This window comes from Meleagris gallopavo, chromosome 2 (genome assembly GCF_905368555.1).
Source record: "Meleagris gallopavo chromosome 2, MGAL_WU_HG_1.1, whole genome shotgun sequence".
In the NCBI taxonomy this organism is placed as follows: Eukaryota; Metazoa; Chordata; class Aves; order Galliformes; family Phasianidae; genus Meleagris; species Meleagris gallopavo.
The window spans coordinates 89,926,412-89,944,676 of NC_139405.1; the positions used below are offsets into that span (position 1 = coordinate 89,926,412).

Genomic DNA, 18,265 nt, shown 5'->3' on the forward strand with positions numbered 1-18,265 from the left:
TGAAATTCAGAAAAGCATATTTTAATTTATTCTGAAAAACATGGCCAGAATACAATTGTCAAAGAAGTTTTATATGAGCATCAGCAAATAATCTCCTGAAGTTTTATATGTGAAATACCCAATTTTCTTTAGAAAATTATGCCCTAAATATAAGGTTTAATAAATTTAAAATTCTAATGCATGGATTTATTGTGAGTTCATTTTTTATGAGTTCATTTTTCCTATTTCCAATGCCCCATCACTAGAGGTGTTTGAGGCCAGGTTGGAAGGGATCCTGAGCAGCGTGGTCAAGTGGGTGACAATCATGTCCACAGCAGAGATGTTGGAACTAAATGATCTGTAACGTCCCTTCCAATCCAAGTCATTCCGTGATTCTATGATTTCATGCATACCCTCTATTTTAAATTTCTATTTTATCTATTCCTATGGGATTTAAACTAAGGATGGGAGACAACAGCTCAAACAGTGCATAAGGCTTTTCTATCTACTGACATTCTTTCTGACAAAGTACCTGAAAATCTTGGTTACTATGGCAGGAAACGAGTGCAGCTTAGTCTGAAAAAGGTGAAGAAAATTCTGTCTAATGCACTACATTCTCATAAAGGCTGTGTGTCTAGAAATCATATTATTAGGTTTTCAGACTAAACCTATTTTTCATATTCATTATGAATAAAAATTTGGAATATGAACACCATTGCCAATTCCAGTATTATTGAAGTGGGCAGTGAAATAATGGTTTTTGGTGCTGATATAAAAAAGGCCAGACACTTGTGCAGGGATACAGTACAAATGCAGGTATAATTTTGAGTGAAGACAAAAGCTAAACGTGTGTTGGGAATCACTTTGTCTTGTATAGAAAAACCTTAGAAGATAGGTCTTAGGGTAACAAGACCTATAAAACATTTTCAGAGATATGCTTTAAAACTAAACCAAAGGGAAATTACCATTGTCAAATGCAGGCCTGCCTTTTCCAACAGTATTCAACAGAAATTTCAAAATATTGAAAATTTATCTTCCCTAGAAGAAGAGGATATTGATAATGACTAAGAATCTACATACTTGGCCCGTGTCCTGGATAATTTTTTTTTTTTTTTTTTTTTTTTTGGTAAAAGCAACTTCTTGACACCTACTTTGAATGGAAGATGAATGGAAGGACTGATCCTGATTGCACTGTGACGGAAATCCTGCCTACAACTGGACTCTCACTCAGTCTTATTGGTTCCCCTTAAATGTCCTAAAAAGAAGGTAGCTGAAGGGAAAATCATGTTGAATTTAGGAACTCAACAATTGCAGACCGTGGACTGGAAAAGCTCCAAAAATATTTTTGTGAAAGGATAGCCAAATTCTCTGTCTGCCTTTCACCTCCATAATCCTACATGGTATACCAAAGTCAGACTGAAGCAAATTCACTGCAATTCCAATGAAATAAAACAGCTACAACAAAGTAGAACGGAATTAATATAACTTTATGCCAAAGGACAGTTGAACCCAATAAATTTACATTTTGTTGAAGGAACATTCTTTTTCTCAGATTCTTCTCTCTAATTCTATGCACCTCACTGGTATTAAATTATATATATACAAAACTTCATTATTGTGATAATAAGAAAAATAATTAACATGAAACCTGCTTTGATCTTGTTCTTTGTTTGCCCTTTATGCACAGGAAAGAATGGGAGGTTTGTTTGTTTCTTTTTCTTTGAAACTGTTTATTGTAGTTGGGGTGACAAAATGAAGATAGATCTGAGATGGTAAGAACCTTACCTTCCTCATCCAAAATGAAGCTGGATGAAACACCATCTGTGTCACTAACTGAAATACAGTAAGTTCCCAAGTCCGATTTATCAGGATTCTTGAAGTACAGCTTAGAACTAAAATAATCAATAATGAAGCATATAATTAGTGGGTTTTACCATGCTATTGGGATTTATTAACTCCTAGGGCTTTGATACAGATTGCATGACTTACTGATCTCCTTCTGTCTGAATCTTAAATTTATCAGAATCCTCAATCTCCTCATATGATTTTCCCCACAGAAAATGAGATGCATCTGTAGCTTCTTTGCATTCAAAACCCAGGTAAATATTACCTTCCTCATCCACACCTGAAAAGATTTCTTTTGTTCCTGCAAAATGAGAATCAAATCAAATGTCAAAGCTGCATTTCTCTTTAGCATTGCTATACAGAAATGATAAAAACCTATGCAGATTCTAACCATCTCCACTAATAAATATTGGGTTACTCATATGTATTTAAATATGTTTGTGTCATATTTTGAATCAGCAAAACATTCTAGCCACTTTCTTTCTTTAAACAAATAAGGAATACTAAAAATAATACATGCTTATTGAGAAACAAAGCGATAAAATGAAACTGAATATGAGAAGATATGAGCAATTGAAGTAAATTAATTTTATCATCAGTCCTGAAGCTTAAGTAAATGTGTCATGTTATACTTTCCACTCACTGCAGAAGCACCTCTGATTATGAGAAAAAAAAACTAAAATAACCAATTATCAAAATATTTCCTGCAGTAAGTAAAGCAACAATGCTTGGCAGTCCCTCTGAATTCACACCAAGTTTTTCTTCCAGTTTTAAGGCTAAGAGCTTCTGAACTCTTGACATACTTATTTGTACTACAATATCTGATCAGATTGATTAATTCTACTTTCAGGTATTTCAGAAGCAAAGGAGGTAAAAAAATTCATTACCAGGGCTTGCTTCAACAAACACTGGTTCAGATATCTCAGACGACTTGCCAACCCCAGCATCATTCACTGCACGAACTTTGAAAACATAGGTATGACCCTGATGTAAATCGGTAACCTTGAAAAAGATGAAGAGCAAAGTCAATTAAAAAAAAACCAGTCTAAACTCTTTCATTTAGCTATACAATGATGTTAGCAGAAGACTAAGTTCAAATCTGTATCTTTGCTGCACTCAATCAGATGTTCTTAAAATTCAATTTTGAATTAACACGAACTGTAATGTATATGTTACCTTAAAGTAGTGGTGCGAAGTAGGTTTTTCATTAGCAGTGATCCAGTCCTCTGTATCTACTTCCTTATAGTCCACTAAGTACCCAGTAATGGGGCTTTTGCCTTCATACACAGGAGCTTTCCACAGAAGAACCAGTGATGTATTTCTAACTTCACAAATTGTGAGATCATATGCAGGACCTAAAACATTTCAAATATGTATGGAAGTTCACTTCATTGTCATAAAATTTAAAAACTGTCTCTGAAGACATGGAAATATATAATCTTAATTTGTTTCGACTGCATTTCATTCCAGATATCTCCTCCTATGTAATGAACTTGTTATTCATGATATTCAAGTAAACAGCAAGATCTGCTTTATGTGGTGAGTGACATGAATATTCTAAAGCAGGCATTCTTATCTGGATGCCAATATCTCCATTATAAGAGAAAGTTATTCACCTGGGCAATCTACACAGTTCAAAATTTTCCAACAAGGAACAGAGCTTTTTTATGTAATATTTAGTTCTCCAGCCCCAAAACAAAATTGATTAGCTGAGCTTAGATTCAGGTTCACAACTTAACATCAAGATATTTATTTTTTCTTGGTGTACATCCTCCAGCCTGGTTCAAAACCAACTAGTACCAGTGGACTTTGGATCAGACTTCATGTTTCTTTGGCAGAAGAGCATTCTTCATTTTGAAGTGGATAATAGTAGCCAAGTATAATTTTACATAGGATATCTGCTAAGAATACTGTTTACATCAAAAACATTCTAATTTATTCAAGGAATAAATGAGAGTTCTTACCTTTGCAGCTATCAAGGAATATTCTCACTGCTACTTACCATCACTTAACTGTTCCAGAACCATTCAGTTTGATTTATAGTATTTAATTTTTACTACACTCTTGATATTTATTTCTATCTGTAGACTATCAAGGCGTAATCACATCCATTTACTAGCAAGGTGACAACATCTATGGCAGAATACTGCCTTTCAGACAAATAGTGTATCTGGAAGTCTGCTTCCTGTGTTTTAAATTGAAATTAAGGAAACACGAGACAGGGACTTTCCAGTGCTGTTAGTCTGGCCTACATCAAAAATATTACTTTTTCCTACTACGTCTCATCATGTAAAACAACAAAAAGCAGGAAAACCTTAAAAATTAATCTGATTGCCATTCCAGCTTATGCGATGTCAACCTGTGAGAAATTTCTCAGGACTGAGGTTCAGTGCATAACAGAGTTTTTCTCCGTAGTAGGTAAGTACATTTCAGAAAAGTAACATTTGAGTATATGTTGCAGATCTTACGAAGTTAAATACTAGATTTCTCAAGGAAAATCCACAATTTTCAAGGAAGGTAAAGCCTTCTCTTAGGATTTGATTAAGATTCCAACCTAAATGTCTATATATCCAAAGATAATTAAATTTCCACTGGCAGATGCACCTATTTGAAATCTAGACAATAGGAGAAAATGTGTAATGAAGTATGCTCTATTCTGAGGAGTCTGAGATCACAGATGTTTCATTTTTTAAAAAAAGTCATGTAAAATAATTCATTAGCTATCATCGCTAACTCACAGAGACTCACAGATATACCTAGGACTGGAGTTCTGCAGAACAGTGAAATAATAATGGGCTCTGGGCACAGAATACATCACTCACACTAGAAGTCTTGCAATTCTATATCAAACATGGGAGAATATTTCGGTGACACTGGGAGTACATTGCAGTCACATCACATTACTCATTGATGTCTTCAGTCAGTCAGGGAAAAGGATCAGTCTCTCACAGTCTTAATTCTCAAGTTTTTATCCTTGCTATTGCTAAGCTATTGTTTAAAAATTTATCTTAGAAAAGACTTGAGAAATGTTTTAACTAGTCTGAAGATTTGGGGGTACACAGTTGTTTGTGCTAATGCTTAAGCAAGAATGCAATACTCCATTCAGTTGTATTCATAATTAGAGCAATATAATTAGCCAAAGAACAGAAAGGTCAGATTATTCATTATGAAAATGAGAATTTCACTCTCTTCGCTTCCTGAAAACGCCTTTTATTTAATTTCTTTATATATCATTTAAAATGAAGGATGAAGTCTAATTTCGCTGGTTTACACACTGGGCAATTTCACTGACATTTTCAAAAAACTTTAGAGTATAAATCACAGATCCGTTCTTTAAGGAAAATAACTGTCCCTGATACATTTACACTAAATATTACAGAATGGTAAGAAAATGAAATTTACACATTGGGAGTTTATGTTAGGAGATTAAACATTTTGTAATTGACAGCTTTGCCATGTCATGGAACCCAGAAGTCAGGGTTTATGAAATCAGAGAAGAATTTAGCTAGAAACTGTGCTGAAGAATTCTCTGACAAGTGGTTTTGCAGAAAAGAATCTTAGCATTAAAAAGAAGTAAGCCGCAAATTTAGTATAATAATGTAATGATTTTTTAAATGGCAAATAGAAAGGGATTTATAGGGGGGCAAATAATTGCAGGATGTGTGGAGTTACCACTTCTCTGCTTAGTACTGACAAATCTTTATTTGAAATAATATTTCCAGTTTGGACGCTGTCATTCAAGATAGACATGAACAACTTATAAAAAGTTCAAAAGAGAGAAAAAATACATTTATTTAGAGGTAGCAGATAAGTGATCCATATGGAAATGCTGCACAGACTCAGTTTTCTTGCTAAGAAGAAAGCTGGAAGTCTGAAAAAAGTTTTTAAAAACAAAGAAAATCCATTGAGAAGAGGAAAGGAGCAATCTCTTCACATCCTCTGTAGACAGGACAAGGTGTAAGCAAGATTAAATTACAAGAAAGATCCAGGAATATTAGAAAAACTTCTGGATTATAAGCATAGTAAAGTTTGGAATAGATCCTCTCTAACGCCTGGACATCCTTCATGGGTGGAAGTCTTTAAGGATGTATTAAAAAAGCCTCCGCCAACAACACTGGTATTTATTATCTCACTGATGTATTTCTTATTCTAGGCAAGAGTTACATTTTATATAGAAAGCAAAAATGAAAAATTCCAGCCTTCTTAAACAAATTATGTCTTTTTGATACCACTGAAGTTTTTAACAGTTTTACAAAAACAATTTTAGTGTTTTGATTTACCGACAAAAAGACTGCATGACCACTTAAATATAAAACAGATGTGTATAGGTGTCAGGCAGATCTTGATTACTTAAACAGGCACTAAATTGGATCCTTAACAGCATTACAAAACTCAGCGTCATAAATAGAATTCAATTTAACAACATAGCAGTATTTTACAGCATTTGGGGGAAAATAAGATAGAAACATATAAAAGTGGTAAGTACCCATGTTTCATTAGGGGCTGTGCTATAACACTCTTTGTTTAGGCAAATCATTAACAGACATCAGAAATAGCTTCAGCAAAATTGATGCTCAGTGTGAAGGAGTGTTATAAAAAGAGCACACTAGCCTTCAAAAATCCTTTCATAGGTTATTTACCAGAACTCAAGCATTACTGACAAAAAACAATTCCCTTGGTATCTAACATTCAGCTACAAATATATGTGCTCACAGGGTAGATAAAAGTTAACTTCCTTCTACTGCCTGCCCTAAATTCACAGTGCTTCTTTAACATTTTTGAGGAGTTGGCATCGTAATTAACAGTCTTTAGCTATGCCTACGCTGGTGAACTACATACAACCTAAACACCAGTTTCCTGCTGTGTGGTTGTTAGCACATTTGTTCTAACACCTGGTTAATAACAATCTGTCAGGTAACACCTGGGTACAATCTAGAGTAATCACATAAATAACGAGGGGGGCACTGTAATTGAGACTGTGAGAGTTTAGCTGTAAGTTGTGAGGAATGCTGTGCTACTTTCCTTTAGGCCAAGAAGCAGGTCCCTGCTGATTCTTTTTTATGATCAGTATCTCAGTCTCAGAAGCTGAAACTCCAAAAATAGTTATAATAGATTCCAATTATTGTGCTAGGATGACTGTATGTTGCCCTAAAGGAGAGAGTAAGATAGAGCTCGTAGCCCAGAGCTAAAAAGATGATAGTAATAAAAACATACAATAACGGCTGATAATTTTTTTTTTTTTTTTCTGATACAGACAGTAAATGAAAGTGATATTTAGCAAGCTAAGTAAAGATCATTCACTTCTTAGAGCATCTGCTGTCATCAGTGGAGATCCAGAGACGGTTTTTCATAGAAGATTTTGGTAGTTTGGCACAAATGAAAGAAAAGACATCGAACAGTTTTAGTAGAGTATTACATGGGTTGTATAAGGAGTTTATTGTAAACTTAATCCATGAGAAATTAATAGACTTACCAGGTTCTGGCATAGTCCAGGCTTTACACTTAAAGTGCTCACTGGGATCTGAAGGATGACCTATTCCAACCATGTTTGCAGCAGCAATTTTGAATTCATAGAAGGCATCTTCTGTCAAATCTTCTACCTTTATGGAGAAAACAAATCAAAAGCTATGATTTATTGTGTTTAAATATGTGAAATAGTTAAAAATAACCATTCTGCCATTGGTTAATTCATTATCAGGATTTACTGCTGTGCCTAGAATACTGGCAGACTCTAAGCTAGGGATTTTTACTCTTTACCCAAACATTCTGTGGTATAATAGGCTATACTTCCATGTTTTCAAACACATCACCCTAGAAGTATCAACATTTTGGCATGAGAGGCTGCAAAAGGTTAAAGCAAAAAGCTCCCGAGAACCCAATTAATGAATGGCCACTAACAGATACTTAGGGAGGAGTGTTTGAAGATAGTTTCTTGTAATATTTATACATAATTCGCTTAAGAGTTCAAACGTTTCTTTGGTCTAGAGAGGTCATATTGGATTGACCAGAGAAGAGAGGGAAACAATGAGAAACTAATACCTGTAATGTGTGGGTATAACTTTGGGAAAGAGTGTCTCTTGGCAATTTTTCTTCTTGCTCGCATGTGTGTTTTTCTCAATGTTACTTATCATTAAATAGTGAGGAAGTAAGCACTGGAAATGAGATAAGCAGAATCCGTGCTACCTCTCTGCCTAGTAAGCGAAACCAGACATTCAATGAGTGTGTCTTCACATCATCATCTCAGATTTTGAGATAAGTGTATGCAATCTGTAAGGCAATCTTGACACCCTGAGTACCTCCTTCCTTTACCAGACCACCTCAATACAATAAACAAGTTTTCAACACTTCAGTACTCTTGATTAACTTATCAAAGTTATACTTAATCATTCATACACCTCAGGAGGAAAGTGCAGCAGTAATTCTGGTACAGATACTGAATAGTTTTGAATTTTCATTAATAAACAAACTATAGCTGTATTCTCTGGGAAAACATGAGATTTAAAAAAAAAAAAAAAAAAAAAAACTATTTTAGTGTGATATTCTTTAGGGGAACAAATATATGATGGGTTGATGATCTGAGGCAGCATTAGATGCAAGACCAAAGCAAACAGAGTAAGCTAAGTAAAGCTGTGCACTGATACAGTTTAGACAGGATTTCCATTTCCTGACAATAAAGAGCAATATACTGTAATTTACAACAACAATAATTCAGACAGTAAATATGACTTTGAAATCCCAGGTTATTAAGGAAAGAATATTTGTGGGTTCCCATAGAATTATTTAATCAGAGACAGTTACACTTCAGTGATTTCCTGGTGCTGTACTTTGTATCTGAGAGCTTTGTCTGATTGCAGCGTCATAAAATATTCTGGACTACTAAAAGCTGTCTTGCTTTTATTTCCTTTAAGTATTTCAGATTCCAGTCCTCAAAAATAATGTATGAAGATTCATCTTCAGATGCAAATCCAGCTTCTAGCAGGATGGAAACTTAAATTAAGCTCTGAATGGTTTTCCTTAATTACTCATATGTTTACAGATGAGTTAAAAATTGAAAATATCAGAAAAGCATGGTTTAGCACTGCCATTTTTAGTCTATCCTATCTACCCTGTTTTATTTCTCACTACCCATTCTCTGTCTTCTATGTCAGAGATGCCAGTTACAAACTCAATCACAAGCATATGTGTACTTGAGTATTGCTGACTGCCTTCTATGCATGAAACATTCTTTCCGAATTCACCAGCAGTGTTTTTTACTTTAGTGTCAAATTTTTCCTAAAGACTAATTTATTCCTTGGCAGACAATTTGCCGGCTTGCAGAGATAATTTCAAGAATTTCTTTGAGAAAAAAAAAGTCTGATTGTTTAATAAGAATCATATTGATTAATTACTTACTACATCCTATCTTCCTAATCTTTCCTCATTCAAGTTAACTAGGAATTTCTTCTTTAACCAACTGAATAAATTATAGGAGCTACCAGATATAATTTATTTCAAAACTAAAATTACTGATCCGGTACACTGGAAAGGAAGATATTAGACATAAGGGTAGGTTTATTATATACTCCTATTTCCAGGTGCAGGCAAAAGTTGAGAAAAAGAACAGGGCTCATTATATTTGTTTTCAGCCCATCTCCATTTCATTTTCAAGTTCCCAGTTCTACAGACAGCATGATCATCTGTCCTACTAAATGCTGCTGTCCTTTCTCTGAATGTTACTACAGTGGTGATACACATGCTAGTCATTAGTGAAAACTGTATTCATTTTATGAAGCGTTCTATAACTCATCTTGTTCTTTGTGAGGAATTCACTTTGCAAAGTTTTCTTCAAAATTTCCTCATCTAAATGGCCATAATCAGTCTTTCAATTTCATAGTAATGATGATGCTGATTTACTGTGTCTCTACTCCAGCTTTCACACTTTTTACATTCCAAAATACACAGCGGAATGGCCTGTTAGTATTGTAGTAAGTAAATTTAAATAATTTATCTACATAAAAGTAGAACTCTGCCAAGAGCAAAGAATTAGTACAAACCAAGTCCAGAAAGTTAAGGATTAAAAAGTACCAACCGTATAAATTGTCCGGCAAATAAGGGAAGAATTGACTTCATGCCAGTTTTTATGGTTAGCTTCCCGTTTATCTATATAATAACCAAGGACTGGGGAACCTCCACTATACTTTGGTGCTTTCCATCCAAGGGTCATTGAATGACCATCACAGTTCAGAAGTGTGATGCCATGAGGATACGATGGGCAAGCTAAAAAAAAATAATCAAAATTAATTTCATCTCCAAACAACATGGAAGCTCCTCTATGGAACATCTGCCTATTGTCCTGCCCTCTCTGGAGGTGGTAAGAAAAAATAGATGAAGATCGATATTCATCGATACTTGCTGAATGTTTCTGGAGAGATAACAGTGGATGTGAGCACAGTGCAGCAGTGGGTGGTGTGTTTCAGCAGTGGTGACAGGAACAGTGCGTCACCACTGCTGGTCCAAATTTTTACAAGCGTGACATTCAGGTTCTTCTTCAAAGCTACTGAAAATGCATAGCTAATGGTGGTGAACACGCTGAAAATTAGTGTTTTGTACCTGAGAATTTGATCTATCAAATATTGTTATTGTGCTCTTTGTATTTATTGAATTTTCCATGGAAACAAATATGAGGCATTACTTTGGTAGTGAACTATGTAAGATCCTTACAAATAATTGAGCTAAATTTCTCTTAAGACAACTAAAATGAATTAAAGCCATTCACATCCTGTATGTTTTTATAAGGTCCATTTGCTCTGTGTCTGGTGACATACTCCATGCAACTCTCATTTTCAAAACACACAGTGACAAAATAAAAGGTGTGAGTGCATTTATGAAATATGAGTGACAAATATAAATGAGTTTGTGCCCCACCTACCCATATGAGACACACTTCGCCCTAAAAAAAATTAAAGAGTAGATTTGTCAGTAACATCTCATGTAAAATTAGGAAGGCATCCTTTAATATTTGTTCTTAATTGTAAAACTTCTAGAGTATTTTTGACAAGGTTACTTGTTGGTTTTCCCTAAGAAGTGCAGGCCATTTGGCTGGGGAGAAGTTGTTCCATTTTAAGTATTTCAGTAAAAACTGAAACAGTGAAGAAATGAAAATTGCCCAGATCTGTATACTTTATGTTCTAAATATTTTTTCAGCCCTCTACTCTCCATGTGTAATTCCTACTGGAAGTAGAACCATGGGTTGTCCTCACACAGGAATTTTGCTTGCAGGGTACAAGAGGAGGCAGACTGCTTTCTGACCTTGAACAGCCCCAGGCAATTTTCTGTTTAGTCCAGCCACATAGTAATAAAGTTTTCCAAAACTCTCTAAATTGAGCAGATTCCATCTTAAACTAATTTACACAACTCCAAGTCACCCAGAAGCTACTGCCTAACATCATCAAGATTTAGTGTTTATTTCTTATAGATGAAAAACTGCAGGAATCCTGTGCATTACAATGAATCTGACCCAATATTTCTAAGACTGTATGAATAACTTTTGTTTTTAATATCATCTTTTCTTTCTGCAGCAGCCACATCCCAAAATACAAACTTCAGTGAGAAAATGTGTTCAGTGACTATGAAATATACTGTTATAGTAAATGAGCTGGTTGTTGAATGTAACTCATTAAAGAAACAAGAAGATTAGTTGCAGCAATTTGTACTTACTAAGGGCTGCTTGTACTTTTATAGCCTCTGACTCCTGTGAGTTTTCACTGAATCCTACAGCATTCACAGCTTTCACGCGGAAGATGTACTGTTCACCAGTTTCCAAACCATGAACAACAAATCTGTGTTTAAAAAACAAAAATAGCATCACATTTTTTTAATATATCCTATAAAACCATTCTTTGCTGTAACATGAAATCTTGGCAACCGTAAATTCAACATGAATGCTTCACAAAGGAAAATACTTCCAGGAGGGAAACTGAAATATAATTTTATGATTCAATAAAATGTATTTGAATGTAACACTGGAAAAACATTCAGATGATTCATATTGAATTGCTAGTGCTGATCTACTGGGTGGAATCATGCCAACTCTAGTATCTTTCATGTGAATATTGGCTTGCCAAATTCTAATCTATTCTTGGAAGACACTATAGTTTTCACTTCATTTTCATAGTAACCATCCAAAGAAGCTTTCAGTTATATTATAAGGTTCTGGACAATTACTGTAGCATTAGAATAGTCAGAAATATCCCAGTGCAGGATGAATTCACTATTTTCTTACTTTTGTTCTGTCCAACAGTTAGTTTTCTACTTTTTCTCTGAACAAATTGCTTTATCAAAGGATTCAGCAGAACACAGTCACTCAAAATTAATTAGTAACTGGCAAAATATACTAAAGAATATGACATGCTTGTTATACACCCATAAGAAAATATGCCTTACACATTTAAACTTAAAAAGCACATGGACGTACTGGAAAGAGTCCAGAGTAGGGCTATCAAGATTGTCAAGGGACTAGAGCATCTCTCCTATGAGAAGAGGCTGAGAGATTTGGGATTGTTCAGGCTGGAAAAGAAGAAACTCAGGGGATCTCATAAATATTTATAAATTTCTGAAAGGGAGGTGCAGAGTGGAGAAAGACAGCCTCTTTTCAGTGGTGCCCAGTGACAGAACAAAAGGCAACCAGCACAAACTGGAACATGGGAGGTTCCTGCTGAACACCATGATGCAATTCTGTGCTGCGCTGGTTTTAGAGCACTGGCACAGGTTTTTCTGGAGGGGTTGCAGAGTGTCCTCCTTGGAGATTTCAGAGATCTGTGTCCAAAGAAGGGCAATGAAGCCATTGAAAGGACTGGAGCACAAGCCTTAGGAGGATCAGCTTAGGGAACTGCGATTGTTTAGTCTGAAGAGAAAAGTATGCACAGTGGAGACGTTATCACACTCTACAACTACTTCAAAAGAGGTTGTGGTAAAGTAGGGGCTAATCTCTTCTTCCAGGTAATTAATGATAGGATGGAAAGGAACAGCCTCAAGTTGCGCCAGAGGAGGTTTAGGTTGGATAATTAAGAAAAGCTTCTTCTCTGAAAGAGTGATGAGGCATTGGCACAGGATGCCCAGGGAAGTGGTGGAGTCACTGTCGGAGGTGTGCAAGAAACATGTGGATGTGGTACTTAGGGACACGGATTAGTGGGCATGGTAGCAATAGGTTGACAGTTGCACTAGATGGTCTTAGATGTCTTTCCCAGCTTTAATGACTTTCCAATTTGATGTTTAAAAGCCACTTGTACATGGTCCTGGGCAATCTGCTCTGGGTGACTCTGCTGGAGCAGGGGATTGTACTGGAAGACCTCCAGAGGTTTCTTCCAACCTCAGATTCTGTGTAATTCTGTAAACTTTGCATTTGGTGAGTGATTCCAACAAAAGTAATAATGATTATATCAAACAAAATTGCCTGTGGAATGACATATTAAATGTGATATTTCCACCAGAGAATCATCAGAAGTATAGACAGGTCTAGCATTTTGACAAGGGAGATAGAAAAAGGAGATAATGTTCTTTACCCATAGATGTAGCAAGTCAGAAAACCCTGATATTTCTGCAACCGGACAGTTGGATTTCCCGCAGTGTGATCTTGGCAAAAGATGTACTTTCCACACCAAATTTATAGCAGACACAGCTTGCCCTTTTGCCCTGATGTCCGTGTACTCTGAACTCCTAAGAGAACCAGTCTGGAAAGCTTATAAGTCCCTTCTTTTTCTCATACTTTTTCTCAGATGTATCAGGTCTGTCCATTTTATAACATAACCAAGACTTTAAGACTTTTATGCCTTCTCATGCTCAAGACATTCAGAATCATGCCTCTAGAACCTTATTTTATGATTATTCAAATAGACAAAAATGCCTCCCATTTAGATGGAATAGAAAGGTGGACAAGGGAAGGGTTTGCCCAGCATAGTTTAGCTCAGAATCTACAGACTATTTTTCCTCACACTCATTCATCACTCACAACTATGAGAACGCCATTGCTTAGCAGTTAAACTGAATTAAAACTAACTATTTTTTAAATCTCCCCAAAATACAGAAGTATTGTCAATACCTGCTATAGTTAATAGGTTTGTGGTTAGCAGGTTCCCAGTGATTTGATCCCACCACAGAATAGTCAATGTAGTAGCCGTACAAATTCTCTTCGTGTTTTGGTTTGTCCCATTGGACTACAACTGATGTTTTTGTATTCCTTGTGGCCACTACTCGACCAGGTGCTGATGGGACAACTACGAAAAAGATAAAAATATGTATTATTATGAAGCACATTAAAATAAAAATAAGTAAAATTAGACTGAATGCTGTACATTTATACCATATTTAATTAATTTGGCTTTTCCAATTTGGCTTTTTTTTTATTTTTCCTGCTATGTTATTATTGTTATATGATTTATATTTTAGAATGAGAGGAGAGAAATCCAGAGCACCTATATAAATGCCTACATAAACATACTTAAATTCAGATGTAAGTCTGAAATCCAACCCTCTTCTACCACTCAATTCAGCTACGTCATTTTCGATGGCCTAGCATACTCCTTATTCCCTCTAGTTTTCACTCAAGACAAAAAGCCATCTCATAATCTGTACGTAATTTTTAGCAGTCCCATGAAGTTGTCTCAGCTACCCTTAGGAATTTTGTGCCAGAAACTAAATGAAGTCATGTGTATCTGATGCATTTTAGCTCAGGTGGTTAACTCCATCTCTGAAAGTACTCCCACAGTTTCTCTTTAAAATAAAATCATCTGCTTTCTGCTTTCAACTGTAATGATGATTTATTCAGAACTTCTTCTGTTAACCTCTAAGGGGTAGCCTATTTTCTGTACTAAGTTAAACAAATACAGTGTTATTATTTCCTACTTTAGGGAATTTTGAATAGTTTAAATACTTTTTATTCATTAATGAAATATCAAATCAAGAATATATAAAAGCAAAAGATGGCTTTATTTCATTTTATATAGTAAGAGATCAAGAAAAAAGGCAGTGGGCTGCTGTTTTAAAAATTATGGTAAATGTTAAGAAGGCTACCTCTGTCAACATTTATTGCACTGTGGTATATCAGATATTGTAATAACTTTTTCAACTTCTAGCAAGTGTACTAACAAGTTACATTGTTTGAAGATAACAGCTGTCGATACATGAGGCTGTCATATTTAAGCTTTGCTAAACCTCAAGAGTAGACCAGATATTTAAGCAACAAGAGGAATAACCACTCCCTAAATTTTCACTTGTGTGGTTGAATGTGGCCCCAAAATACACACTTCATTTTCATGTGGAATGTTACCACTGACCATGAAATGTATCTTTCCCCGTCACTGAAATCTAACCATCTGCATAGGAATTCTGCACCAGACGTAATTTGCAACTTAGAATACTAGGAAAGAAAGGAAAGGCTACTTTATCAAGCTGAAAATGTAGGAAATTAAGTAGTATATAATTTCCTGAGCCAGAAAATGTAATTACCCACGTTAGTGATAACCCATGTTATCTTTCAACACGTCACATGTGCAGAGCACTATGTGGAATGACTAACTAAAATTCACTTAACTTTTTAACAACTATTGTTCTCAGCAATATGAAGAATTTTGGAATGCTTTCAAATTTTAACAACTTGGTCTTTTTAAAATTCTGCAATATTGAACGCAAATGAATTTGATTACTATTATTGTAATCAGACTAATTTAATTACAATGGTAGTTGTCTCATTATATTTTATACAATATCGATTGTATTTAATATTAATGCCTTACAATTAATGCCTTACCAATGGTATCTTGTGGTTGAATAGGTTCTGTGATTTCAGATGGATCACTGATGCCGTGCTTGTTTGCTGACAAGACTCGGAAGACATATGGTTTTCCTTCTGCAAGGTCAAACACTGCATAGCGAGGAGATTTTACAGCAACCTGTGCATTGACTCTTTGCCAGCTTCCACTGCCAACCATAGACTGGAAAAAAAAGAAAAAAAAAAAAAATAAAAATAAAAAAACTGCAAATCACTACTGGGAACTGTCAAAAGCAAACACATTGCTATATTGCATCCTGCCATGAATTTGTTCATGAACTAATGGAGGATGATTATTCTCAAATGCCCTGCTTTAGCATATGCAAATTCTCATAACTTGTGCATTCAATTACTCTACAAGAAAGGTCTGAGTACTTCATTTTTTCCCTATCTGTCTAGACTTCAATATATGGGCTCTTGTACATGTAACTAACCTTCATTTAAGGCCATGACTGTGAGCTATGATTAGTCCCAAAAGATTGGTCCCAAAGGTCTCATGCTCTGTAAAATTTATTTGAACACCCAAAGATTCAGTATAATCCAGATTAAACAGAAAATTATGTTGTGGTGTGAGGTTACTTTACAGTCTGCCATATATTTATGTACTCTGTTTAGAAAGATCACATCCCTAGAATCATTCATCAAGTGAAATAATTACTTTTGAATACTCTCTGTTATACTGCTTTTGGTATAGTTGCTGAGCTAGTTAGTATTATAACTGCACATAGAAGAGAGCCAGTACTCTCAGAAAGTTCTGCTGTCCATTAGATTCCCCAGGTAATTTGTTGACCCAAAACAAAGATTAATCATATTGTAGTTCAATATGTTTAGTAAAACGCAAGTGCCCAGTAAATCGCATAAATAAATTGCCTTCCAACACAGAAATGTGTGTAAAAATTAAATTTGCATAAATTATCAAGCAAAGAGTCCAAGAACAAAATTTAATAAACTGCAGACTTCTCACAGAAGAGATAATGTTTCACGAGTCCTTGGAAGCTGTCCTGTACATTACGAGGCTTACTATAGGTAAATAATAAAAAAGTAAACATCTGGAGACCATGCATCAAAATCTTCCTTTATAGATACTAAATTCATCTATTGTTGTCTGTAGCAAAACAAAAATGTAACATTTTCTTCTTTAATAAGATGGAAAATCTCAACTTTTTTATTTTATTTTACTTTTTGGAATGAAAAACATAAATTGTTGCATTTCAGTTTCATAGAGGCAAGAATCAATATCATATTTTACCCTGCAGTTTGATCCAATATATGTGTTAAAAAGGCTTCAAGGGAACACTGCTAAGCTGAATTCATTTTCAATTTGTGTTTCCTGAGGCCTTTAAAAACTCCTTTTATTACTCAGGACTGAAATTTCTTTATTTGAAATTAATTAGAAAATGTGCTTTCCTAAATTATCAAATGACTGTGCAAAGGAAAAACCAAACATACACTTATGCACTGATTGGGCTGTTCACATATACAAGTTATTTATATGCCAAAGAATTTTACAGTCAGGTATTAATTAGTGTAATGAACTCTCTTTTTTTCCTAATAATAATAGCCTTTTAGTTTTCATTCTTAGTTTCTCTCAGTAAGTTTGGCATTTAATTAAGACTCACTTGTTCCTTTCTGCCACTGCTGTACAGTGTTTCTGAAGCTATATAAAGCATTTCTTTTAAAATATGCAGATATCTGTATTTTCAAATTCACAATTATACTGAAATTCAATTAAATCTTAATGTCTACTCAATAGAAACTTTCACCTGAGTTTTTCATCTTGAAGAGTTCTGCATATTCTGGGAACAAGTAGGTATTTTAGGCTCTCACCTCATACAAGTCATTATCTAATACAAACAAAGTCCAGGTTTCTCTTTCATTGCTACAGAAAAGTGAGGGTAAATTACTCAAATTATAGGCAGCTAAATTTAAGATAAATCCCACACTTGCTGTTAGACTGTGATTGAAAGCATGCTTTGATGTTTTTTTTTGTTTTGTTTTGTTTGTTGTTGTTGTTGTTGTTTTGGTTTGGTTTGGTTTGGTTGGATGTTTTTTTCCTGGGAACCATAGTTGGAGATCAAAAAATACTTTCAGTTGAGTTATCAATACAGAACAAAGAGCTAATTCAAAATTCTTAGTTTAGTTTGCATTATATTTATACATAAGAGCAGATATTTACATCCAGGCATGAGTACAAATAAGAAATAACATGATATTTTCTTGCATAGAGAGAAAACAAAACACTTATTTCTATGGAATTTGTCATTAGTTTTCCTGAATGTGAAAAAACAGAAGGGGAGAAATCATAAATATATTTTCTGGTAAATCTTGTGAGTCATCTTCATGTTATAGCACCCTGCTGGCAATATATACTGATAAAGTAGAGCTGAAGGGCTCTGGAAGTCGAGATTTCAAAGTGACTTAAAAGGGGAAGGCAAGATGATAGGCTGCAAAATGTGGGGAAATACTCACAAAATGATTGGCTAAGAAATGAACTTCAAAGGAATGTGCTGAACAGTTTTGAAAAGAAAAAGCTTTCACACTAAGATCCTAAGAAAATGCTGTCACAATATTTAAGATGGAAACTGAACGTGTGGCAGTTTTATGGATGGTTTCGCTGTTTGTGAATCATTAAGAGGA

General features: G+C 34.9%; 1 protein-coding gene across 2 annotated transcripts in view; it reads right to left on the minus strand.

The window, feature by feature from the left end:
- MYOM2 (myomesin 2) overlaps window positions 1–18,265 on the minus strand; it is a 76,228-nt gene that overhangs the window by 24,427 nt on the left and 33,536 nt on the right. Inside the window, exons 15-24 of one of the 2 annotated variants that reach the window (XM_085217922.1) lie at window positions 15,608–15,791; window positions 13,901–14,075; window positions 11,521–11,642; window positions 10,733–10,753; window positions 9,893–10,080; window positions 7,298–7,424; window positions 3,001–3,179; window positions 2,712–2,826; window positions 1,969–2,125; window positions 1,765–1,871 (exon numbers count right to left, since the gene is read on the minus strand). In XM_085217922.1, coding sequence (XP_085074048.1) covers window positions 1,765–1,871; window positions 1,969–2,125; window positions 2,712–2,826; window positions 3,001–3,179; window positions 7,298–7,424; window positions 9,893–10,080; window positions 10,733–10,753; window positions 11,521–11,642; window positions 13,901–14,075; window positions 15,608–15,791 — 1,375 coding nt within the window. The remainder of the gene's footprint in view (window positions 1–1,764; window positions 1,872–1,968; window positions 2,126–2,711; window positions 2,827–3,000; window positions 3,180–7,297; window positions 7,425–9,892; window positions 10,081–10,732; window positions 10,754–11,520; window positions 11,643–13,900; window positions 14,076–15,607; window positions 15,792–18,265) is intronic. The other variant, XM_085217924.1, reaches the window with a different exon arrangement.